The following is a 26,012-nucleotide window of genomic DNA, read 5'->3' on the forward strand; positions in this document are numbered from 1 at the left end:
AAATTCCACTTGCTCTGATAACACTGAAAACACGGACAGCAGGGAACCCAGAAGAAGAAAGGAGGGACTTTTGCAGCCTTGGCCAGGGCTGCTGGCAGTGAGGGACGTGTGAACATACTCTTGTCTCCACACCCAGGTACAGACCAGGTTCACAGAACAGGAGCACCCATAGCAGCGTGTCTCCCTTCCACCTCTCCTTTTGCTTCCTGGCTGCAACTGCCTTCAAACCCAACACGGGAACTCCAGGAGCCTCTCCCTCACAGTTCCCTCCAGCAATATATTGCACAAGACTTTTATTTTCCACACATTATTGTGGCAGCAACCCCAGGGGACACCCAGCCCAGCTATACACGCTGCCCTGGGACAAAGAAGATCCAGTAGGAGGAGGCAAGGAAAAGAGAAAGGAAATAAACAAATGCATCACATGCCAACAGGGATGGCATTAACCAGAAATTCTCCTCCTTCAGATCCTCCCCAGCCAGGGTGGATGACGTGCATGTTTTACACCAGCAGATCAAACAGGTTGTGGTCAGAAATCCAGCTCCTGATTAAATAAGCATGTGTGGCTGTGACATCAGGTCAGAGTCAGGAAAAAAAAACCTTACCTGTTCCCATCCACTGAAATACCAAAGTCGGACTCTGTGGTTGGTAGAAGAAACACATCCAGCACACATCAAGTTTATTAAAATATGCATTTTATAGGTCAGTGTTTCCAGATTTACACCAGCATTTATGCCTTCTGTAAAAGCCATATTGTACCCCCTGCAACCTGCCAATAATTATCCTTTGAGAACACATACAGTTTGATCATCTCTCTTCCAAATACCTTCAGTCCACACTTTGAAGGTGGTGGGCGTGCCCGTCCTCTGCACCTTCCCTCCCAAAAAGAGTCAGTCCTCCTCATCCTAATGCACAGATTAAAAAAAACCTTGCAAATTTCCTCCAAAACACATTTGCACCCCTCAGAGAAAATAAAGCAGCCAAACAATTTACCTGCTTTCCTGGCATGAGTCACATAGCAGCAGCCCCTTTATACTGATGCCCTTTGTAACATCCCCTGAAAACCCTGATCACATTCCTGAGCCACAATCCACAGGAACCACCTCAGCACCAGTGCTCCATCCCTTACACATCCTGCCACGGCACACTGAGTCCACCACACCATCCTGGCTCTTGTAGGCAATAAATCTCAGAACTCTCCTCAGCTCGGCTGTCAGCCACAGGTTCAGACCTGCAATTACTCGTGGGACAGTTATTTATTAGTCAATGTCCAGCTGCCAGATTTACAGTCACGGATGCTTAATGTAGTTGCAGACAGAAAACACTCAAGCATCCTTGTCTGTAAATAAGCTCTTGGGACATCTGAGTGACCTGCAGATCCAGCTACAATTACTTACAGGTGGAACAGAGAGGTCATGTTAAGCCAAGCCATGTTAAACCTGCTCCCAGAGTCTGCAAGCACAACTCCAGCAGATGTGCTGGATGAACCACCAATAGCATCTCAAAGTCATTTCAGCCCCAAGTGATACTAAACTCCACAGAAGGAAATAAACCACAAAGCCGTTGAACTGGGCTTGTTTAAAGCTGAAGAGCACCTGGGCCAAGAATTCCCCTTACCTGTGTTCTTGCACCATTGCTGAAGTTCCAGCTTGGCAGCAGACCTGGGAGTTATCCTGCCCTCTGGCACTGGCAACCTAACAAATATCTCCTGCTGCCCAAACAGGCAATTTTCTATGACTGGTCACTGTTAGTACAAGGTCTTACAATCTTAAGAATCACCATGAGGATATTTCCCATGTAAATATCTCTGGGAAAGAGCCAAGATCCTGGATAAACTCAGACTTCACAACGTTCTCAGAGTCACTTTAGATCTGAACATTTGCAGACCTGCTGCTGAATTGCCTCAAGCAGGATGAAAGCCGAGGAAACGGTGGCACAGAAGCAGCTGGAGGGATGTGAGCTCCCGGCTCCTCTGGCTGCATCCCTTCCAGAGAAGGGGCTCTTCTGGGACAGGAGAACTGGCAGTACTGCAGCCACCAAAGAGCAGTTGCACAAGGAAGGAAAGAAAACCCACTGGCAGTTTAAAAGTACTCAACCACTCTACACAAGCTGTTGGGATGCAAAATGAGGACCAGATCACAGCAGCTGGCTGAGGACTTTCATGTGGTCAGATGTGAGCTGTCCAAGCTGGGATGTGGTCAGCCTAAGACTGTAATGGACACCACGTCCGCAAACGTACAATACCTTGATTTTGCATCTCCTCTGGCAGACAGCGCAATGGCCAGAGGGTCTCCCATTGCTTTGTGCAGGACGGACATGTATCAGCCACCAATTTCTTATGAGACATGGGCTCTTCACAGCAGCTTCCCACACAAGCACTACCCCATCAAACATCTAAGGTGGTTGCTGGCGTACGCAGAGCATTTGCCCTGGGACTGTGCCCGTTGGGCCATACTCCTTGTACCCTATCTTCCCCTGACACCATCTCCAGCTCTGTGGCAGGAGGTCCAGCTTCACTGTCTCCCTCACCCACCTCTGACGCTAGAGCATGGGAGAGGGATAGCAGCTTCATTGTCACAGGGGCCCGAAGGACACAGATCCTCAAAGGGATACAGTGCAAAAAGCAGGTCAAGTTAAGAAGAAACACACAGTTTTACTGTTTGCCATTATGCAAGGATCCTCTCCCTGCCCTCGCCCACCCTGCCAGGGCTGGGCAAGGGGTGTCAGGGCATGGGAAATCATCTCCTCAGCCAGAGCCACGTGTTGAGGAGGCAAGCGGAGATCAGCATGGAGTAGACCAGGGTCTCCTTCTGCCGCCAAGCATTGCACTGCTCCTCCAGCATGCGGAGCCTCCCCGAGATCCTCGTCAACTGTAAGGGAAGCAATAAAGCTGCTGTCAGCCCCAGCACTGGCCCAGAGGCAAGGGACAGCAAGGGATGGTGGGATGAGAGTTGCCATCTCCTTCAGGTCCTCCTTTTCTAGGGAGGCCTTTTCTACCTCAGCTCCTGAACAGGAAAAGGTCCTTCCCATCAGAAGGGCATCTGAGCCCTTTACTGCCAGCAGATGTGGGAGTCTGGCTGTCCCCTGTAGACCTACAACCCCTCCGGGCAGGAGCTTGATGGGTCAACACACATTTAAGTACTCCTCTGTCTCTCCATTAGTGAGGACTAGCTTGGCAACCCCAGCCCATCAGGACTGAGCAACAGACCCCCAGAGCCTCCTCACCCCTCCTTCTATGGCTTCCCCAGGAAACATCTACAGCCCTTCACCTCTGTCTCACCTGCTTTCTCATTGCTGCCATCTCGGCCACCCCGACCTCCTCCAAGGCGCTGTCTGGGGCTGGGCCAGCCTCCTGGGGGCTGGGGAAGAAAAGCAGAAATACAGATAGACAAACACTGCTTGAGAGGTGCACAGCAAACCAAGCCATGCAGGTAGTGTGCGCATGCCCAGGATCCGCTGTGGGGATGCAGAATCAAGAGAGAGGAAACAGCACCTGCACGGCCTCTACTCATCTCTTCTTAGCCCCCATCATGCATATTTATCCCCCTCCACCATGCATCCCATAATTATAACAACAAAACATACAGCACATGACACGCATGCTTGCATTTATTAAGAGGTCCAACAGAGAGAAAACATTGTATTTACCGAGCATCCATTCTCTATAGTCAGAGGAATTCACTGGGGGTCAGGTAAATCACCTTTAGAGCCAGTCAGGTAAATACATATCACAGGGACAATGCTGAAATGGAGGGATGATCTCATTTGCATCAGCAGGTGAGAGTCCCACTGGTGGGAAGCTGCCATCAGCTGGGGGGAACTATCTGATTAAGCACATCAGCCAGCAGAAAAGGGTCCTGTGTTTGCTGAGACAAGGATTCGCTCCTCTCCAGTACCTCCAGATACCCCAGGCTCACTTTCTCTGCCCCCTTGACAAAAAAAAAAGTATCACTTTTTGCTCTTACAGCAAACGTCACCTACAACTTGAAACATAAACAAGCAACCCAAGCATGCACAACTTTCTTCCATCCCTGGGAAACGCAGGGGCTACCACTGGGATTAGCTGTTGTGCTGGCAGAGGCAACAGCAGACCAGAGATCTCCAGGGCATCCCCTGGAGGCACAGCCTTGCTGCAGGGCCCACAGCACTGAACCACAAATTAAAGCAGATCCACAGTGAGAAAAACCAGAATTGCCGTGTTTGGTCTGTTGTCTCTATCATCACAGGCCAGCCCTGCAGCAGTTCTTCTATAATCAAAACTCCCCTATGCACACAGATAACGCTCAGAGGCACTCGCTGATACTGTACCAGTTAACAAGTGTCTAACACCGCTTCTTCAGAGACCTTAGGGAGGGGAGGATATTTATTCCTGTTCACAACATGATGTTGATCTCGCTGAAGACAAGCCAGAACAGGATGCAGAGATTCCGTGAATCTCTGCCTGAAAATACATTTGTAAGGTAATACCTCCACATAACATAGCTGCGATGTAAAAAAGAAAGTCACAACAGAAATAAAATCCAATTTCCTCCAGCACAGAGCCATTAAAAAGGGACACATCCTGCAGATTTTGACTAAAAAATCCCAGTTGATAAAGTTGAACACCTGCTAGAGTAAGATACGTTATGATCCAAATAAGGGAAAATTAGGAGGTCATAACAGACTAGAAATTACCTTCCAATGACTCATACCCCTCAAGAGGTCACTGTCAGGCAAATATTCAAGTATCCAGGACCAGACTTTATTACAATTTCAGTATAAACAGATCAGCTCAGATATATTTTTATTTTTATTGTTGCATTGGGGTACAAAGATGTCATAATGAAGAGATCCCATATGGATCTGAAGTGATGCAAAGCACCGAGGAGAGGTGTTTCAAGGAGGGTGGCTTCAAAGGGAGACCGAGAGCTGGGGAGATGCCTGGAACTCGCCCTACTGCATTACAGCAGCTCTGCAGGCTACCACCTCTCGTGGTACCATGGCCTGAACCTCCTCTGCTGCTGATGGGAGGAGGGAGAAGGTCTTATGTAGCCAAATGCACAGACAGAAGCCAGCTCTGCTGCCTGCACCTCCACACCAGCTGGGGAGGGATGGCAGGATGTGCCACTGATGGCATGGGTGATGGATGCTCACTCTCCTCCCTTACTGACTGGAGGTTTTGCTCAAGGAGAATTAGAAGTATTTAGACATTCTTCTGAGTGCTTAGCAGCCTTGGAGCAGTGGGGACACCTTAAGGCTGCAATGATGTCTTTGAACATGTTACACTTACTGCACTTGCACAGATAAAAGTGCGCTGCAGACAGATGCTCCAGCACATCTGGAGAGATTGAGGTCATTGCACACCTGCTCCGGTGAGCAAGCAGGCACGCTGCACCTTGGCCAGAGGCACCAGCTAGGGGATAAGTAACTCAGTGCAGCTAGTTCTTGGGGAAGGCTAATTAAGAGTGACCAACATAGAGCCAAGGATGTTGGGACCCTGCAGGAGAGGTGTCTCAGGGACAGGACCTGGGTCAGGCTGCCTGTTCTGGATTTCGATTCCTTTCACACATTTCTCTCCATGGAGCTACTCAGGCATTCAGAAAAATCAGCACTTGCTTAGCAGTGATGAAAAGCTCAAATCCCAGCGATGTCGCAGGCAGCGTTCTATCACTCGAGGTGCCCAGGAGACCAGTGTTAAGCTAAGCAGGAGATACAAGCTGGGCTGGGTTAGCAGTGTGCGCCCAGGCTGGCTGCACCAGCTGCTCCTGGGCCAGGTACCCGAAGCTGACAGACAGGACAGGCAAGGAGAGTCTGGGACAGCCATGCAGGACCATCCTGCTCCTGCACCGTGCAGCCTGCAGTTTACAGAGCTCGTGCCTGGCTCACACCTTAGCAAGCAAAGGCAAGTCCTTGCAGAGTGACAGCGAGGTGGCTCAAGATGAGTCAAAGTCACCTGGATGGCACCGGGTCTTGCAGAGAGTCCTGGACACGGTGGAAGAGCACCTGGCCCAGGAGGTACATGGTCTGGAAGATGTTCTGCATGGAGTAGATCCTGCCCGTCTCTGGGAGGAGGGGGAGTGGGGCACTGTGTGCAGGCAGGAGGCACGCGTCTGGCCTGGGATACACACAGAATCACACCTGTTATCTTCTGGCCTCGTACAGCACTGGTAGAGCTTGGGATTTATCGATGCCCTACATCCCTTCAGCAGCTCCAAGCATCTCTGGGCAATTCCATTGGCATCCAAACCCCATCACCATGTGGGAGAACACCCTCCAGCAGCCCCCAGGCTCAGAGGCAGTGGCCTGATGCCTCCAAGGCCAACTATAGCGATGCGACAACTAGACCTTCAAGAGCTGCTCTCATACAGGTTGCATAAGGCAGCTCTCCTGCCACCCATGACAATCCTAGACTTCTGGGATTAAGTTTGAGGCAATTTCTCCACTTGAGAGACTTTGGAACCCAAAGCCATGAGAAGAGAGGATCATTATCACCAAGCTACTGCTCACAAGCTCTACTGAAGGAGCTGAGAAGCAAGTGTGCTCTTGGCCCACCCTGTCTGCAAGGTACTACAAGTCCCAACAACCCTTGTAGAAACCTGATTAAGCCCTGGTAACTTATTTGCCAGTGGTCACCTGCCCGTAGCCCACAGCATTCTGCCATGGTGGGGCTGAAATAGGGCAGCATGTTGCCAAGCACCGAGAGGAAGATGGGCAGAGCCAGAGAGACCAGGACAAGCCATAGTGGGTAGCAAGGTCCTCTTGGCCCAATGGCCAAGGACCAAGAATGCAGCCTGCTGCAAGATGGGATGTGCTTTCCCATGTGTATCTCAACAGACGGCTCATCACCTCAAGACCAATGCAGCTCCCTTCAACACAGCCTAGCACAAACCCCTCTGATGACAAAAGGCACGCTCCTCTAGCACAAAAGCAGGACTTTCTCTGATCTGGATACCCTCCCACATCAGGGCACTGACACCAGAGAGCATCAAAGCAGCACAGCTAACAGGAGATGCCGATGCCCACACACCCCAGATAGCTCCGGGCTCGTACTCACCGTTCGTGGCGCTGGTCCAGGCTGTGCAAGGCCAGCTGGGTACAATCATTTGGAGTTCTTTCCCTCCGTGACCTGCTGCTGTGGTGGCTCTGTTGGCATCAAACACAACGGTGTTAGTGCAGAGACTCTGCCCAGTGCCCTGCATGGTCTGCAGTACCAGGATCCCATCAGCATGGGGAAAGCGCTCAGTTGTGGGAACATTACATGAGCCCCAAACCTGGTGAGCTGAAGTTGTAACATGAGAGAAGACATGCTGAGAACAGGACAAGGGTCACCAGCAAGGTGCCTACAGATCTGACCTCAATTCAGAGGTCTATTCAACTCCATTCAAAAAATCTGAACCTAACAGAATGGCTCTTGAATCTCAGGGAGGTGGAAGCTCTTGAGAAGGCAGATCAGCAGCTCCAGCAGCCAAACCAAGCCTTTGCTTGGCCATGTCAGGGGACTCTCTTTGATTTACTTTCACATAAGATTAAAATCTGCTTTCAACTGCGATACCAAAACCCTTTACACCACATTGAGGAAACAGCTCTGTCTTGCACTTCATGCAGGAGAATTAGTTGGAAGTGGTTGAAAAGTGACTTCAAAAGTAGCAGAAGATGGTTGTGGGGGGACTGCACCTACCTCAGACTATCTCCTGCTCACAAAACACGGTAGAAGATCTGACTGAATCAACGTCCCAGCATGCAGATGTGCACTGGTTACAGGATAGAAAAAGATCCCACCATCCCTACACCCTCACTCCTAGGACCTCCTAGGAGGACAAGACAGCACTCCGGAAGATGACTTCTGGCTTGGGCTGATAACAGACCTCTGGAGAAACCCAGTACTGGGATTGCACCCCCTTCCCACCACAGACAACCCCATCCACTCTCAATACAGTACCGATCGTTTGCGTTTCTGGGAACTTGATCTGCTGGATACATGCAAAAAAGGGAGCTCCCCGAGGTGAGTGGGCTGCACAGAGGAGTCCAGGGAAACATGCACCATGGCAGAGGGGTCCTTCCCTTGCTGGTTCGGCAGGATGGGCCTCAAACTGGCATCTGATATTTCTACAGAGAGGAGATAAGGAATAATTAAACCAATCTGAATGCCCTCTGGACAGGAAAGAAGAGAGATTCACCTATGTAGGACAGTGAGCCCTTTGTCTAGTGTTACCAGGCACAGAGCAAAAACTGTGTCACACAGATGTGAGCTGCAGGACAGACTGGAGTGGCATAGACCAAAAAGCAACTGGACACCCTGCTCAAGGAATTTGAGGTTTAGGAGCTGTTTTTCAAACAGGCAAGGAGCAATGCCTATGCATCCCAAAGCAGGGAACCTACCAAAGGCCAACAGGGAACTGTTAGAGATGTGGAAGGAGATGCCTCCACATTTTTCTCCTCTCTTTTGGAACTAAGACCCCTCCTGCCTTCTGTTGGTCACCTTTACCCACCTCTCCCCAGGCATCTCTCCACTATCCTGCCCTACTTTACAGAAGAAAGATGACCCCATCCTCTCCCCTCGCAAAGCAAATAAAGGGATCACTAGGATGTTGTGCAGCTCCATCAACCTTCAGCCACCCCAAAAGACAACTGAGGACATTACCGGCAAGAGAAATCCTATCAGGGATGTGCATCCGAAAGGAAGGAGAAACATCCTCTGTCACATTCTCGTCCACGTCTGCTACCTTCAGCCTATTGGGAACCTGCATCCTTTGATTAATGGCTTCTGTGAAGAGCAGGTCACAGCGAGCTCGGTTCAGGTCCAGTCCCCAAAACGGCCACATCTTTTTCAGTTTCCTCAGACTGCTTGAGCACCCTGGGGTTTCACACAGAGAAAAAGAAAGCTGAGTGAAAGTGACAGAAATCAGCTCTTCTGAAGTGGTACCTGCACAGGGACAACACGTGTACTATAAGAGAGCCAGAAGACAGGTAGAAACAATGCAAAAGACAGACACTGCTGAGTTTTCCTGGAGAAGAGGGTGTCTCACGAAGCCCAGCTGACAGGGACATGGGCACAGGGCTGCTGCAGCTGGGATGTCCTGGAAGTAAAGCATGAGCTGAGCACCTTGATTGACAGCAAGGAAGGAGCAATAGTTCAGCACACCTGTGGGAGAACAGTTCGGTATACTCTAAAAACTAGTCAGAAAAGAAGTATTCTCCACCCAGAAATAAAGTTTTCTGGAGGGCTGGGAGCACATTTTTGTGTTCAGATACCTTCACGGAAAAAAATGAGGTTTTCTATAAGCAAAATTCATGGTTTGATGATAAGATTCCAGGCTACCGTGGGAAAAACTGAGCACTAAACTCTGCACACACTTTTGCTGCAGTATCCCCCAAGGCCATACCCCATTCCCCATCTGATCTAGCACCCATCTCCTTGAGTGACCCGCATCAAACTGAACAAGACGGACTTTGCCCTGAGCAGAGCTGCCAGATGCTGAACCATCCTCCCAGAGGGGAAGCAAAAGCACACGTCAGCTCCCCCAGGCCAGCACCAGATTCAGCTCTCTCCCAGGAGAGTGGGTTCTGAGGATGGACAGTCCCCAGCTCTCACTGCTCCAGAGAGCAGCCAACAGGAGGAGCAGGACATGGGACAGACACTATCTGGGGCTCTGCAACTGCTCAGGAAGCACAACTGCCCCATGCATCAGCTTCCCCTTGCCAAGGACCAAGGCTTTGAGAAGTGCTCTGGGGCCACAGCGTCCAAACACTTCTACTGAGCGATGCGAGCAAAGGGTAATCAATGTCCATTTTGGGGAGAGAAGCCCAGTAAACACCTTCTTGACTCCCAGCATATGCACTCTTTACTCCTTTTCAAAAAAAAATGCAGTTGAAGAGAAGACTCCAGAGGATTGCTGAGGCTGTCAAACCCCAGCTGGACCCCAGTGCTGCCCTGACATCCGAAAAGTGTCACCTGCACACACAGCCCCCCTGCACCCTCCTCGCTTCCAGCCTCTCAGCTCACCCTCCTCAAAAGGGTCCTGCTTTGCTTGCAGGTCAAAATCTCCACCACAAGATGAAGCGCCTACTGCAACACAGCCCAAACAGCTGGAGGAAGGAAAGGTTTTCCTCTTTAGTGCTCAAGGAGGGGAATGGGAGAAAGCAAGTGAGGACTATGCAAGGGCGCTGCTTTCTTTGATCACATGGGGACTATATTTAGCAGCTGGGTCCCTGACACCACATTTCCAGCCCAACAAGCTACTCCCAGCCAGCAGCAGCCAAAGCTGCCCACCACTGCCCCAACTGCTGCTTCCTGGGGTGTTTCAGACCCTCTCATCTACTCCAGACCCAGTCATCTGGGATATCAGCCCAAGGAAAGGAGTAAGGAGAAATCTCTGGGGAGCAGCACCACCTCCCAAGCCCAAAAAACCATAGGAGACGCAGCTCCCAAGCCACTGATCCGGTTCCCTGCAGCAGCTGAGCCCTGTCACTCCAGGCACACGAGGGCAAGCAGAACCAGCTCCATGTCTGAAATAACCAGCACTTCCAGTGCTGACCCGCCTCACGCTGCTCTCTCCTCCTCTGTCATTAAAAACCCTGTCCATTAAAGAGGCAGAAATTTGCAGTGATTTCCCACCTCCAGCCATGCGGAGATGACAGCCTCGTCTCCGCAACCAGGTCTGTCCAGAGCTGCTGCTGGAGATGCAGCGTGTACGGGCACAGCAGCTACCCGTGACCCTGCCCAGACCCCCCCCGGCACGGGTGACACCGAGCCTTTGATGTCACAGAACACGCACACACCGCTTCTGCCCAAAACCTCCACCAAAAGTGGAATTTTGCAGGAACTCCCCTACTCCGGAGCAGGGCAATAAGTCCTGGAATGGTCCCAAGGTGGTGTCAGTCCCACAGGAGAAATCTGCATCAGACACCCAGCTCTACAGCCCACAACCATGGAGACCACTGGGTTTCTCCTCCACAGTTTTGGTGTTTTAGAGGAGCGAACACCCTGTGTTGCTTTCTCAGCCTGTACAAGCATATATTAATAACAATAAATCTGTAGAGGGCAGATCAGTTCATTTTCTAATCACCTACGAAACTGCTGCAGCCCCCAAAGAGTGGAGGGATGGGAGGGGAGTGAGAAGCAGGCTTGGAGAGACTAAGCTATTAAGAAAAGAGGGAAAAAAAAAAAACAGCTGTCAAAATCCATAAGAACAAAACGCTTAAGTGGCTGGATTTCCTCCTCCAACTCTCTTTAGGGCTTTTGCTAGCTGTTGCCAAGGAACACCCTTCCTTGCCTGCAGAAGCCAGCTTCTCAGCCTCTCCTTGGCACTTCTCGCATTTGCAGACAGGGAATTTCCGGCTCACTAAGCCTGTGAGTAGGTTTAAGTCCTGCAAGCCGGGAAAACCTGCCCTGGGGAGGGAAACCCCCCAACTCAGCCTCTCTCCATCCCTCCCCAGCCCAGGATGCTCCAGAGAAGGCAGGTGGGGGTACCAGCCGGGTCCAGCCCCCACTTCACCTCGGAGGATGGGGCGCTGGGTGAGCAGAGGAGCTGCTCTTCACCCGGGGACAGCGAGGGGACAACGGGGAGGGCAAAGGGGGTTGTCACTCGCCTCGGGTCCTGCCTGGCGCAGAGCCAGGGTGACCCCTGTGCCCCCCGGGGCTCGGCTGAGACCCCAGAGACAGCGCCGAGCACCGCGGGGGGAAACGCGGGGGGGGACGGGGGAGAGGGGACGGGGGATGGGAAACGGGATGGGGGACATGGGACGGGGGAGAGGGGACAGGGGATGGGAAGTGGGATGGGGAGAGGGGACGGGGGATGGGAAACGGGACGGGGGAGAGGGGACGGGGGATGAGAAACGGGACGGGGGACATGGGACGGGGAAGAGGGGACAGGGGATGGGAAATGGGTTGGGGAGAGGGCACGGGGGATGGGAAATGGGACGGGGGGCATGGGACGGGGGAGAGGGGACAGGGGATGGGAAATGGGATGGGGAGAGGGGACGGGGGATGGGAAATGGGTTGGGGAGAGGGCACGGGGGATGGGAAATGGGTTGGGGAGAGGGGACGGGACAAGGAGAGGGGATGGGGGCTTGGAAACGGGACAAGCAGAGGGGACGGGGGATGGGAAACGGGACGGGAGAGAGGGGACGGGACAAGGAGAGGGGAGAGGGGACGGGACGGGGTATGGGAGCGGGGCTGGGGGCGGCCCCAGGGCACGGGGGGCTCTCACGCCCCCCAGGGGAGGCTCCCAGCCCCCGGCTTTGCGGCTCGCACTGGGCGGGGAGGAGGGGGGAGGGAGCACTTACTTTTTTTTTATTTTATAAATTTCGCAGTCCAGACCGAGTCTCGGACCCGTAAACAGCCTCCCCCGGCCGCCGCCAGCCGGGGCGGTGTCTGCCGGGCCGCCCGCCCCCCGCGCCCCGCCCGCCGCGCTTAAAGCCGCAGCCGCGGGGAGGAACGAGACCGAAACGCGGAGCATCCCAGCCGGGAGCCTCCCCGGCACCGGGCACCGAGGTGAGAGGGCTGCGGGATCGAGGGGATTGCTCTTGCCAAGGGCAAAAATCCGAGGAACAAGAGCAAACCCAGGCGGCTGAGCAGAACCCCACGCGTTTGCAGGCAAAACAACCCGTGCTGCAAGGCGGGGGCTTAGCCCCTCAGTTTGGGACCAGTCCCAGCCTCATCACATCCCCATGCCACCACAGGAGCCCCAGCACCTCCCCATGCCACCACAGGAGCCCCATTGCATCCCCAAGCCACCGCAGGAGCCCCAGCACATCCCTGTGCCACCACAGGAGCCTCATCACCTCCCCATGCCACCACAGGAGCCCCAGCACCTCCCCATGCCACCACAGGAGCCCCAGCATGTCCACATGCCACCACAGGAGCCCCATCACATCCCCATGCCACCACAGGAGCCCCATCACCTCCCCATGCCACCACAGGAGCCCCATCACCTCCCCATGCCACCACAGGAGCCCCAGCATGTCCACATGCCACCACAGGAGCCCCATGACCTCCCCGTGCCACCACAGGAGCCCCATTGCATCCCCATGCCACCACAGGAGCCCCATCACATCCCTGTGCCACCACAGGAGCCTCATCACCTCCCCATGCCACCACAGGAGCCCCATGACCTCCCCATGCCACCACAGGAGCCCCATCACATCCCCAAGCCACCACAGGAGCCCCAGCATGTCCCCAAGCCACCACAGGAGCCCAAGCAGGAACAAGGACGGTGGGCATCCAAGCGAGGAGCTGTGCCAGAGCTAATCTCTCCAGCCTCACAGTGGAGTCTGCAGTGATAAAACCATCTGTTTGGGATGAACAGCAGTTTTAAACACTTCTGAGTGGGGACAGAGTCCAAGACCTGAGCGTAAAATCTGGTTTTGAAAGGGCTTAAAATAAATCCTACACTGCCCTAGTCGTGCTATTTAAAGGGAATTCTCTAAGAGGTTTAGGAGCACACAGAGGAACAGCAAGACAACTTGTGCACCTAAATCCCTTCAAAGACCTTAGGAAATCCCTCCACACTTCACCTGCTGGCTGGTCAGGGCCACAGGACACACCCTAGCTGTCACCAAGAGTTGCATCAGATGCCCAGGGAAGTGAAAGGCTTCTGTTCAACGTGTGATGCGTTGCCAGCCCCATGGCAGCACACATCTGGTCTCCAGAGATGGTCCAGAGAGGATTGTGCTGCAGCTGTGCCTGGGAGGGCTGGGGTTGGTGCCATCGTCCCACAGCTGCTTCCATCACCCGCAGAGCTGAGCCCCAGGCACTCCCGCAAGATGGAAATCCAGCAGCACCTAGGGGGCATCCCCCCGTGGGAATAAGCCACCCTATTCCACTCAGACAGTGAGGGTTTTTTAATAAATACCATTTTTTGCACAGAAATATACCAAGTTTTACAGAATACAAACTGCAGGAATAATGACCGAGCATCAAAGACAGAGGATGCAGAGCACCCTTCTGTCTCCCTCCAGTCTTTGCCAGGCTCTGACCCTCTGACACTCACTGTCAGATCTTCCCATAATCCCAATTTGCTAAGGCCAAAAGGCAGAGTAAAGGCCTGGGAGGGGACAGACAAGGTGCCAGCAGCTGCAAACCCCACGTGTCCTGCCCCAGGAGCAGCCAAGGTGGCTAAGCCCCAGCTCTGGGCTGAGGGCACTTGCTGTGAGAGCATCACTGGGACGGAGCATGGTGCAGGCAGCTGACACGTGTACAATAGCCATTCGGTGCTGGTGGAGAGACTGGTGCTGGGGTGCACACCGAGGGGTGGGAGTGCTGGGAGTTTCTGGATTTCTCCTGGGTGGTTGGTGAGCACAACTCTCTTTTTAACCCACCAGACATGATTTGGAAAGGACAGCCTTGTTGCTTCGACCCCAAAAAGCAGCTCCCCAGGAAAAGGAGACACTCTGGCTCCACAGCAAAGCACCTGGCTCTGCCCTGCCACCGCAGCCACCTGTGGTCAGAAGCAACAGAGCTTGGCCCTGCTCCCAACCCACTGGCCATCACTGGGTCGCGGCAAGATCGCTCAGCTCTCATCTGGGCAGCTGGCTCTGTCAGAAGGTCCTCCACGCCATGTCCATGGTCATCAAGCACCCTGCCCACCAGCAGGGCCTGGAGGAGAGTGGGGTCTTGCACTCCCCTTTACCTGCTCTGGAGGACCAAAGAGCCTCAAAGACAGGGACCTGCTACTCCAAAGTTACTTACCTCATGTACAAGACCACCATGAGCTTTTCCCCCTTCCCAAAGGGAACTAGGAGATCAAAGAGCACCTCTCTAACTCCTCCTCCCCGATCTCAGGACAGTGAATATTGCTACAGGCACTGCAAGATGGACTGGGCTCCCCATTTCCACACAAGGGAGGCAGTTTCTCCCAAAACACAGTGTGGACACCAACTGTGGGGATGGACAGAAATTTGCTGCACCCTTCCTGCACCCCCAACTTCTAATCAGAGCCCCAAGCAGCAAAACAGGGGTTGATAAGGATATGGGGTAAGGCTGAGCAGCACCCCAGGGAGGCAGTGAGGCTATTTTAATAATGGGAAATGTTATGTCTATTCGAGGAGGAAGTGAGGAAATCAAGTGCACCATGGGGAGACCCCCGCATTGAGCCAGGAACAAGCTGTTGCTCGGCTCTGGCTGCTACAGCACTTACGTGAGCGGGGAGTGAGGGGCAGCCATACCTGCAGCCCAGCCTCTCCCCAGCTGGGGACAGCTGCTTTTGGTTAGGAGGGTAAGGCTATTGTGTGATGGCACCAGCATGTACAGGTGAGATGGGCTGCTGAGTGGCACCCAAAGGGGGTCCCGGGCACAGCGAAGGGTGGGCAGGTGGGTGAGCATGAGGGTGTGAAGAGGCAGAGGGGAGGCAGACCCACTATTTGCCCGCAACAGGGGCAGTGGCCACGATCTCTTCATACTTGGGTGGTGGGTCGTTGTAGGAGATGCTGGTCTCTTCACCACTGCTGCTCTCCGGATGGCCCGTCACCTCCTCGTAGGAAGGTGGAGGGGTGGCACTGGACAGTCTAGAAAGGACAGAGACCGAATGCTCTGGTGGGCAGAGGGTGCCATCTTGCTGGGGGGTGCCCCCAGCTCTGCCATCTCCAGCCACACGACTGCTCGCTTCTCGCTGGTACTGAGTTTCCCCTTGGCTTTGCGACCGCTCCCGATACACCATGACCCTGGGGAGGCTGCATCCCGTTCGACTGGCCAGGTAACGGTTCTGGGCATAGGAAGGGCGGTGGCGCGTGGCCTTTTGAAGCTGGCACCTCCAGATGATGAAGAGGGCGATGACTATCAGAAGAGCCACTCCCAAGAGGGGCACCACCACGTACATAGCATCTGAGTGCTCGGTGCTGTGCCCGGGGTCCTTGACAGAGTAGACAGAGTTGGTGTAGCCCTTCCAAAATTCCATCTGCAGCAGGAACAGAGAAACAACCATCATGTGCTGCAGGTGGGGCCAGCACCCCCCGACCACCACCAGCAACAATCACTGCCCTACCCAGGCCCAAAAAAGAGGAAATTTGTTGGTCATCCCCCACAACCCTCACCACAGCTGGCAGCATCTGAAGCACCGTAGGAGCCAACACAAAAGATCAAGGGAACATCCCTCAACAGCAGCCAAGCAGGCAGAAATTTGGCATTGACTGGGATGGGGAAAGTAGTGCTGGACACGAGGCCACAGCATGCTGCTGGCAGACAGAAAAGTACAAAGAGAACAGGAGAGTCTGTTCCCCTTTGCTTCCCTTCTGTTCCTCCCGCTTGCTAAAGTATAAGCCCTCATGCACCCCGTGGGGAGCAGAGCAGGACAAACGCACCGTCTTCTCCTTGTTCTCAAACACTTCCTTGACCTCCTCATAGCTGCAGACCTCCTCAATGCACTCCCGCTCAATGGTGCCCTGTCGGATCTCCTCCAGGAAGCCGTTGGCCCGGGGAAAGCGCTTCAGGATCGAGTGGGCATTCCTGGCCCCCAAGAACACTGCAACACACAAAGCAGAGAGATGCTGAGTAGGGACAACCCCACACTTAGCCTCTGTCCAGCCAGGCTTTGCCAGCTGGGAAGAGACAGAAGGCTCCCAAGACTTGTTTTCAACCCCCTGCCCTTGACAGGATTGATTTCACCCTGCTGCCCCTTTGCTACAGGGAAAGGGAGATCCAAGCAGGGCAAGCAAGACCATCCACTACTCCCAAAGCCTGGGAGACTCTATGTTGCCCACAACAGATCTCCCGACAGAGCATGTAGTCAGGAACCCAGGTGGAGCAGGAATAGCACATTCCTGCCTGCCAAAAACACAGCCATTTCTAAGCCTCTCCTCCCACCTGTATCCTGCAGGAGGGAGACCTCCGTGGGGCACAGGAAGCAAGCACCTACCAGGACCTGCAGCAACACAGGAGAGGCAAACAAGTTGTTGCCCAGAAAGCAGAAACTCCACAGAAACCACGACCCTTCCAGGATCCAAACATCCCCTGCACACATTTCACAAAAGAATGTTTCCATAATGCACATCAACACACACAGCTGTAGGCTGGCACCAACAACTCCCCCCAAGCTACATAATTGTGCAGCTTCCCTCAAAGATTAATCAGTTCAGCTGGCTGATCCATAGAGACCTCTTTGCATTCCTCACCCTCAGGCTCAGTCTTGCATTGGATCAACCAGATGAACCAATATCAACAGAAACAGGACACGGAGGCAAGGGACAGCTGGAGTCTCCCATTAGACCAGCTGGGCTGTTGCACAGAGATGTTTCAATAAGGAGCTCAGTGAAGATCAAACTTAACAGTTAGTGAAAAGCTATCAACTTTTTTCATTGGGAGCCTTTTACCAGAGACCGGCATGGTGTAAGCAACTACTACTGTGCTACACCATCCTGTGCTTGGAGGCACGGTGCTCCTTTTGTGCTGTGTAGGTGCATTTTCCCCTGTGATTTATTAATGGCTTGCTTCAGTGAGAGAGTTTGCAGAGGGCTGAAGCACTGAGGTGTGAATGAAGAGCAGCATGAATGATGTGAGTCAGAGACTTCCTCTCAGAACAGACTTTATTATGCAAACCCTTTTTTCTTATTTTTTTTTTACAAGGAAGAAGCGTTTTCAAGAGTCACAGAAGGCATCTCGCAGGCGGGCAGGGATCAGCTTGTCTTGCGTTTTGCAGTTGAGGAGGGCTGTCCTGGATGGCGAGGAAGCAGGCTGGCACGTCGACCTTCTCTCAAGCCTTTCCAAAGAGCGATGACATTTTATAAAGACGCCATCCATTCCACAAATGTCCCATCCTCTGCTTGAGAAGTTCAGCCTCCCACCTTGATCAGCTGCTGTATCAACTCTCTCCTCCTCAGCACTGAGTCCGAGCCTCTTTCCAGCTTCCTCAGCACACCTTGGAGCAACAAGCTTGGCCGCAGATCTCACCATCGTGGTCTTCCATCCCTGCAGATATCAGTCACCCATTCCCTTCCCTGCCTTGCTGTGCTGAACTGGCCGCTATGGTGGGAAATAAAAACAAGACACATAGGCAGGCAGGTATCATGAGCAATGTGCCAGCTGAAAGCATGCTGCAATGGAGGCGTGTGCCTCTCCCCACATCCAATTTCCCTCGGGAACATAGAAATGGCAGAAGAGCAGAAACTAAGACACTACACCCTCCTCCTTTTACACAAAAAATGCAAAGAGCTCCCACATCCCTGGGGAATAGATCAGGAAAACCAATGGCCTTCAGGAAACAAAAGCCTTGCCAACTCTCATTTCCAGCCTGGATCCCCAACTGACGCCATGAGCAGACAGCTGAGCAGGTACTGTCCCCAAAGCGCAGGGCAGAGGGAACATCCCAAGGTCCAGCAGCCTCAGTACTAACCCCTTGTCCCTCTCCAAGTCTCCCCACACCAGCTGGAGAACCGGTGCTCAGGAGAGATCAGAGCTTTAGGCAGGGAGAGCAGGCACGAGGGCTGGGTTCACTGCATCCTTGCTGGGTTTCCTGAGCCACTGCTGGTCCCTGGTGGCAGGCAGGCTTGGACACACTGCTATCCCACAGCTTATGCTGCCTGGCTTACAGAGACACCCACAGGGCCGCTGCTCTGCAGAATGGCTGTGTCTGCCACAGACAGCAGGGCTGCAGCCTGCTGGAGAGTATGTGATGGTGAACACACTGACCACATCCTCCTCCTGCACATCAGGGTTACCACAAAGGGGACTGCTTGGTGGGGGGTCACTGCCACCATAAAGGACACCTCCCACAGCCACCTAGTGCTGGTGAGCCAGCACCTGAGCTCTGGGAGGAAGAAAAGGCAGAAGTGGAGGAAGGCAGGGACCCAGCTGGGTACCCTCTTCATTAACAGAAGAGTAAAACAGCCTTATAAAAACACTGCCTGAAGATCCCTGCTCCCTCCCCAACCTAGCACAGCACAGACAGCGAAAGAAGGCATACCTGTCATCCTTGGGTCCTCCTCCTGCCCAGCGTGGCTACTGCCTCCACCTTCACAGCTGGCTGCAGCGACACCCCAAGCAAATCCTGAGATCCCAGCCAGATCGTTACACCTCCCCGTTCACAACCGCCGTGCTCCTCCAGCTCCCATCACATCGCTGCATGCAGCCCCCGCGCAGGCTGCCCAGAAGATCGAGGAGGGAGGGTTGAGTCCCACTCTCTACAGACCACACGCCATCCTCCACCCTGCACCCTCGCCAGCCTCAGCCCAGCTTTAGCCACTGGCCCCAAGCAGCCCCATCTGCCAGGCACTCCTTCAGACGTCAAGACGCAGCAAGCTCCCAGCAGGGCAGAGTTCAGCAGCTCCCATCCACCGGGAACACAGAGCCCCAGTGCCACCAGCCACACAGGCTACAAGGCAGTGTGGCCCCCACAACAGGCAGCTCGTGGGATGCAAGTCATGGGCCATGAGGAGCACCATTGGCAGGAGATGTCAGCGCAGACCAACAAGCCCTGCAGAGGGGCCAGCCAGTTCAAAGAGCCTCAGAAAGGCCTGCCTTGCACAGCAAGCACCACGCAAATAAAGAAATGCTGCAGCGTATGGGGAGTTTTGGGGAGTTTCGGAGAGTTCAGCCCTGCAGCACCTCCTCTTGACTCTCAGCTTCCACAGGGCAGAGAGAAGCACAAGTCAGGCCAGACCTCATCCAGAGATAACAGCTGATGGCATCTGCTCCCCACAGAGAATAACACCCCTCAAAAAGCACAGACAACACCTTTGAGAGGTGGCTGCCAAACATCCCCCTTCCCTCCTCCAGCAGCACCGCCACCTCTCCGTCTTGACCAAGGAACACTTACTTGCCATGCTGCCTCACTCGGCTACAGGGGGCTCCTGTCTACCTGCAGGGAAGAAAACAAGAGAGTCGCTGACAGCTTAAATTTCACACCCTAAACCCCAACCCCTCCATCGCCCCGGGTCAGATTAATGCAGAAAGAAGGGTGCTGTTTAGTGGACCCACGACAGGTCCTAGCCATGCAGTGCCACTTCAGACCTTTGGGGGACCAGAGGGGCTCAGGGCACCCTCGGCTCTCTCAGAGCCTTAGACAAGTCTCAGCCACACTTGTGCTCCACCAGCCCAAGGAGGTCCAGGGCCCTGCCCAAGAAGTCCAGAGGGCTGCAGACAAGATAAGTAGGAAGGGAAGACTTGGATGAAGGAAAGCCTTTATATCTCATCAGCAGACGAGATGCCCTGCACGTCAGAAGCTGCGGGGAGCAGCCTGGTGCCCTTCCCTTCTAGAAGAGGTTGACGGGTACAGGTAAAGCAGTCATCCTGTTTTAAATCAACTTCACAGCCATGGCAGTTCTCACTTCCGCAACTCCTACCCACAATCTGTGATAAACAGGGTCATACTGTTTTCTCCACTGCCATACTGCCAACCGCACAGCAGAAAAAAAAAAAAGGATATGCATCTCCAAGCTAAGGGCAGCAGCAAGAGTGATAAGAGTTCCCTGCACACCCAGGAGAACTTCTCTCCAACTTGAAAAGCACCTTTTGTGCTTCAAAACAAAAACTAAACTAAATGAAACCCAGAGTGAAACGAAGTCCTGTGGAAGCAGAGTACATCCCTCTCTACTCACAGGAGGAGTCTCACTCACTTGTTTTTCATGCTTTGTCTTCTCCCTGTGCTTGATGCCCCACTGATCAGACTATCCTGGGCAAGCTCATCTCCCTTGAGTGACATCTTGCTGTGGCAAAGCCACAACTCTGTCAGGAGACAAAGGGGACAGGACTACCCAGCTCTTAAAGGGATTTATTGCAGATGATGGAGCTATCACAGTTGGAAATTGCAGGAACTAAGCCACATGCTGATCTTGGGTCCAGGACTTCAGATATTCAGTTATCCCAAAAGCATCTGAACCTGCTCAGCTCTAGTGAGGTCAGGGAAGCACAGGGCCATTCACAGGGTCAGTAGGGCTAGAAACACATCTCTCATTTCATGTAAAAGACGGGTATCCACATGCACAGAAGGGCCGAGGCCCACCACCACAGCAGGCATCACCACACCTCACTAACAGCTACCTTCTCCATAAAGCCAGCACCTCTCCCTGGCAACATCAGGCTTCCTGTGGTTTCTGAGGTTCCTGCATCAAAAGTAGCAAGAAGCCAAGCAAGCTGAGTGCTGTCTCCAGAGGCATAAAGCAGCTTCTTTCCAACAGTTTGTAAAACTCGGATTGTAAACCTCAGTTTGGTGTTTAAGGAGGAGCAAGGGAAAGCAGCAGTGCCCCAGAATTACACAGGAAGGGTCTGCCACCTTCTGCGCCCTATAGCCCACACCAGGAGGCCTTTTCTTGAGAAACTGTGCACCTAATCCCACTTTTCTGAGTCGTTCTGGGGCACATGAGAGCAGCTGAGAGGCCTCTGGATCTGTGCATTCCTCCACAAGCTGCATCAGCTCTGAGCAGGGACCACCTGACCTGCTTTTGTTGTCATCAGCTTTTACAAAGAGATACAAACCCACAGCATAAATAAACGTACAGCAGAGGAAAACTTGCCACAGTTTCCACACAAAATCTCTGTCTCACTCATTGTTACAGGCATTCTCGCCTTCTGACAGACAGAACCAAGATGCAGAAATAAGGATATACACAATCAGATTTGTCAGGACTCACAACAGGCAACACATTTAATGAATCAGGAAGAATTTATCTTAATTTCTTTACTCCAAGTATCTGTGTCAATGCACCCCACGTCAGAGCTCAAAGATGGTTTATTGCAGTGTAACGATAAGCTGGGTCTACACAACCCTATAAGCACAAAAGATGCCTGCGAGCGGGACAGACATCCCAGACACTTATTTTTATTTCCATGTGCAAATTCCTAACCACCTCCTCCGGCTCTGACGAGCAGGAAAAGATGGACCACCACACACTCTGACGCCAAAGAAAGCAGCATCACTCCCGCCCCCGCAAAGCCATGCAAGCCAACAGAAGCCTGAAGCTCGAGGCTGACCTAGCAGACACCCACCCAGTCCCGGTGCCCCCCCTCCCGGCTTCCCAACACGCTTTCGCCTTCTCTATAAATACCCCATCGATAGGAGGTTGCTAAGGCAACTGCGAGGAGGTGAGAGTGAGGATGCTGCAGTCGCACATTTGTGTCTCCCCCGGGCTCCCCCCATCTCCGCCCCCACTCCCATCACCAATGCCAAAGAAGGAAATCGTGTTGGTAAAATATGGTGTGTACGAGGTGCCAACCTCCTCAAGACCTCAGGTGGGCGTGGGGGGCACTCTGGGAGGGGGCACCTCCTCACCAGATCGGGGGCCAAAGGTACAGGGTCATGGGGCTCCACAGATGCCAGTGACGTGCCATGGCATGCAGGGAGGATGCCGACTCTCCCAGCATCACGTAGCCACGGCTGCCAGCTGCTCAGCAGGATCCTAGCAATATTTGGGGTTTTCCTTGCCAAGATGCACAGCAAGAAGAGGTTGCAGCAGCTCCACTTGCCAGGGATTACGGGGTCCCCACAGGCTGCCAGGAACCCTCACTCTCCCAAAACAGCCTTCAGATCCCATCCAACTCCACACAGCCAGCCTCCGCCCCAGCCCCTCCATCCCAGCACTGGCCCTGCCTTGTCCAAACCCAGCTCCAAATTATTTCTATCACCATCAGCTTCTAGTGCCACCCTCAGCAGGGGTCCCTCTCCCTAGTGTCACCCCACAGGAGGAGATGGGGCTGCGTCCCAGTGTCACCCCACAACAGGGTCACCCCCTCACACACACACTGTCATGGCACAGCAGGGCACACACTCCCCGCAGTGTCACCCTGTAGCAGGATAGAGTGGGGGGGGGGGGGTGTCCCAGTGTCGTCCCCCCCCGGTGTCACCCCATAGGAGGGGTGGTGTGGGTGTCCCTGTGTCCCTCCCAGCAGGGTCAGGTGTCCCCCCCTGAGGTGTCACCTCACGGTAGGGTGGTGGGGAGTTGCCCCCCCTCAGCAGGGTCAGGTCCCCCCACATTCTCCCCCCTCAGCAGGGTCAGGTCCCCCCCAAGCAAGGTCAGGACCCCCCCAGTATCACCCCCAGCAGGGTCAGGTCCCCCCTCCCGTATCCCCCCCGCCAGGGTAAGGCCTAACCCCCGGTGCCACCCCACGGCGGGGGTGGGGGGGCCGTATGTCCCACTGTCCCCCCAACCCACCAGCCCAAACGCGATCTCACCCACCTCAGGGGGGGCTTCCCAGTCCCAGACGAACCCCACCAGGACCCCAAAGGCCCAGAACCCCCTGGCCGGCGCCCACCGGCCCCGCCCGTACCTCATGGCGGCCCCTCGCCTCGCGCCCCGCCGCAGCCGCTCCCTCCCGCCGGCGGGCACAGCAGGCCCCGCCCACCTCCCCGCCCCCTCCCGCCTCTCAGCCAATCGCGGCCCCCGCAGCCGGCGCGCACCGCCTTCCGCCTCCCGCCGCTCCAATAGAAACGCGGATCGGGGCTGAGTGGGCGGGGACACGCGCTCCTCCCCGACTCTTAGCCAATGAGAGAGCGCGGTGGCCTCCGGGGGGGGGGCGCCGCGGTGGCTGCTGGGAGTTGTAGTCTCCTGTCCCCACGCGTGCCGCGCCCTCACACCGGCGCCCTGGCGCTGCCCACGGGCGGCTGGGGACCTGTCGTGTCCCCTGCCTCCTCCTCCTCTTCTTCTTCTTCTTCTTCCTCTGCTTCCTCTTCGTCCTCCGAGTCCTCACTGCCCGAGTCATCGTAGAGGCAGAGGGTGGCCTGCACAGGGAAGTTCTCCAGCAGCGCCTCGCCCACGCTGTACAGGTAGTCGAAGGACTTGGACCTGGGCCAGAGGAGCCTGCGTGGGGACAACAGTGTGAGACCCGCCTGCCCGCTGCTCTCGGTCCGGACGCGGCGCCCGCGGCACGGGACGTACCTGACCGGGTGGCGGAAGAATGCCAGGGCTTTGTCGGGGCCGCCGTCCCCCCCCAGCGCCTGCTGAGTCCAAACCTGAGGAATGAGAACTGCTAGGTTAGAGAAGACCTGGAGGTCACCGAGTCCAACCGTACCGGTCTACTGCATACTTGATAGCAAAGCATATAGCATAGAATCGTAGGGTTGCTAAGTTGGAAAAGACCTTTGAGATCATCACGTCCAACTGTACCTGTCCACAACTAAGTCTTATGCCGAAGTACTTCGTCTACCCGTGTTTTAAACACCTCCAGGGATGGGACCTGCGCTGGGGCTCCTGCTGCCCCCTCCCCCCAGCACTGCAGCAGCAGGGCATAGAACCCCAGCAGACAGCGCGGGTGGGGGCCTTTCGTCTGTCAGAGGGCAGTGATGCCCCACAGACCCAGCAGACCCTGCAGAGTCAGCCTGACCTGAAGCCAGCACCCCCTTAGCCCCAGGCTCTGGGTCCTCATTCCCCTGCAAAGGAAGTTGGCATCACCCCTCCCAACCCCACCAGGCATTTTGCCAGTATAATCTCCCCCCACCCCGTGCTCAAAAGCCTGTGCCAGGCATCCCACTAACCCCCTGAGGAATGCCCGCCAGGCCTGGGAACAGGCAGCCCTTTCAGGCCCCCGCAACACCGCTTCCCCGGGGGGGTCTGCCCTGCCTGGCCATGCCTGGGCAAGGCTGTGGCACTGCTGGGGCAGAGAGGAGGTGGGCAGAGAGGTGGGCACGGCATTGCCATGCGATGGTGCTGGGGGTGAAGGAGTCTGGGCTGAGAGGCTTGTTGTCTGCCAAACAGGGTGCCCAACTTAGCCAGCGGGAAATGGAGTAGGGGGACACACAGCAGGAAGAGTAAAACGCACGATTTCTGTCTGCTCCCTCTGCCGCTCCGTTCCCTCCTCCGCTCGAGGTAGCCACGGTCTCCAGAGAGTCAGGGATCTAGGCGCAGAGAACCAGTTCAGCACTATAGTCACCCACCCTGCCCACTCTTCCCTCGCCTTGCTCCCCTCCCACTGCAGCCACGCACCTCAAGCCCCAGCTGTGTGACTAGGGTGCTGGGCACACATGGGTACGCTCATACCACCTCGCCCTGTTCCTGCACCCCCCAGCACCCCTTGGAGACCCTGGCATTGCTTCCCAGGCTCTGCATCTTCTCTCCTATCCAGGATTGCCAGGATCAGAGAGCTCCCCATTACAGCAGGGAACCACACAGCCTTCAACTGAACCCAGCTGGACCCTTCCCCATCCCACCTTCCACATACTCCCTCCCCACCCTTCCCAGTTCTCCCAGGGCTGTGAAACACCCAGGTACCTTCCTCCTTGCTGCATCCCTGGGGCTGGGCAAGCGCTGGTCATGGGCATCTGGAGCCCACAGGGAGGCAGGTGACAGGCAGCAGCTTCCATGGTGGCAGGCAACAGTGTCCCCTCTAATGCTGCAGACCCTCGGCAAGGACACCTTTATAGCCCTACCCCGGCTGGTGACTCACAATTCTTCAGAGCAGGGGCAAGGGCAGGGGAGTGAGGGAGTGGGGGTGCAGGGACAGTGGTCCCCAGCGTGTGAAATTTGTCCCAGTTGTGTAAACAGAGGGATGGGGGGAGGCTGGGGGCGGAGGGGCTGGGATCTCTGGTGGAAAAACAAAACACAGAAGGGAAAAGTTAGACACCATTTGTGAGAAAATCCCCGGGGGGGGTGGGGGGGGTGGGCAGGGGAAGGCAGAGACAATTAACAAGGATGATTAAGTGCTCTTTGTAGCTACCTGCATAAGGGAGAGGAAGAAATGAGGAGTGCTGGGGCAGCATGATGGGCATTGGATGGGGACAGTGCAATGGCCGTGTGATGGGACAGCCTTATGGGCATGTCCCGGGGAACGTGTCCCCAGCTTGCGATGGGGACAGTGTGATGAGCTGCAGTTGCGGCAAGAACAGAGCAACCAGGAGGCAGGTGATGGGATGCTCAAGAGAGTATAGGGAGGGAAGATGGAAAGCAGGCATGAGCAATGGTCCTGCTCAGACATCCACGACCCCTGCTCAGGTTGCCCTGGTGAACTGCCAGGCCCTGTTCTCACACTGCTGGTGAGGTGGGAAGAGCACATGCGTGCCCATGTTCCCTGCCCTCTCCTTTGGCTATCTGAGATGTGGACCATACCAGAAGGTACAGAAAAGCTTCTTGATATGAGTGTGAAAGGCTCACTCCCCATCACCCCCGCACCACCACAT

General features: G+C 54.7%; 2 protein-coding genes across 5 annotated transcripts; both read right to left on the reverse strand.

Annotated features, from left to right (window-relative positions):
- Positions 1-2,633: 2,633 nt before the first annotated feature.
- LOC138726088 (mitochondrial fission factor homolog A-like) lies at positions 2,634-11,627 on the reverse strand. Its single transcript, XM_069867513.1, has 7 exons — positions 11,569-11,627; positions 8,621-8,833; positions 7,919-8,085; positions 7,034-7,122; positions 5,933-6,094; positions 3,281-3,359; positions 2,634-2,870 (listed from the first exon to the last, which is right to left on the reverse strand). Exons 2-7 carry the CDS (start codon positions 8,799-8,801, stop codon positions 2,739-2,741), a joined length of 810 nt encoding a protein of 269 aa, XP_069723614.1. The 5' UTR covers positions 8,802-8,833; positions 11,569-11,627; the 3' UTR covers positions 2,634-2,738.
- Positions 11,628-13,805: 2,178 nt separating this feature from the next.
- Positions 13,806-23,245, reverse strand: PRRG3 (proline rich and Gla domain 3). Of its 4 annotated transcripts, none has more exons than XM_069867514.1 (4): positions 23,171-23,242; positions 19,725-19,766; positions 16,276-16,436; positions 13,806-15,872 (listed from the first exon to the last, which is right to left on the reverse strand). In XM_069867514.1, the coding sequence occupies exons 2-4, from the start codon at positions 19,729-19,731 to the stop codon at positions 15,336-15,338; spliced, it is 705 nt and encodes a 234-aa protein (XP_069723615.1). In that variant the 5' UTR covers positions 19,732-19,766; positions 23,171-23,242; the 3' UTR covers positions 13,806-15,335. The 4 variants fall into 4 exon arrangements, 3 of the variants coding, with proteins under 3 accessions (XP_069723615.1, XP_069723617.1, XP_069723616.1); XM_069867516.1 differs by lacking the exon at positions 23,171-23,242 and adding an exon at positions 20,524-20,875; XM_069867515.1 differs by lacking the exon at positions 23,171-23,242 and adding an exon at positions 19,988-20,516.
- Between the last annotated feature and the right edge of the window lie 2,767 nt (positions 23,246-26,012).

Source organism: Phaenicophaeus curvirostris, chromosome 13 (genome assembly GCF_032191515.1).
Source record: "Phaenicophaeus curvirostris isolate KB17595 chromosome 13, BPBGC_Pcur_1.0, whole genome shotgun sequence".
Lineage (NCBI taxonomy): Eukaryota > Metazoa > Chordata > Aves > Cuculiformes > Cuculidae > Phaenicophaeus > Phaenicophaeus curvirostris.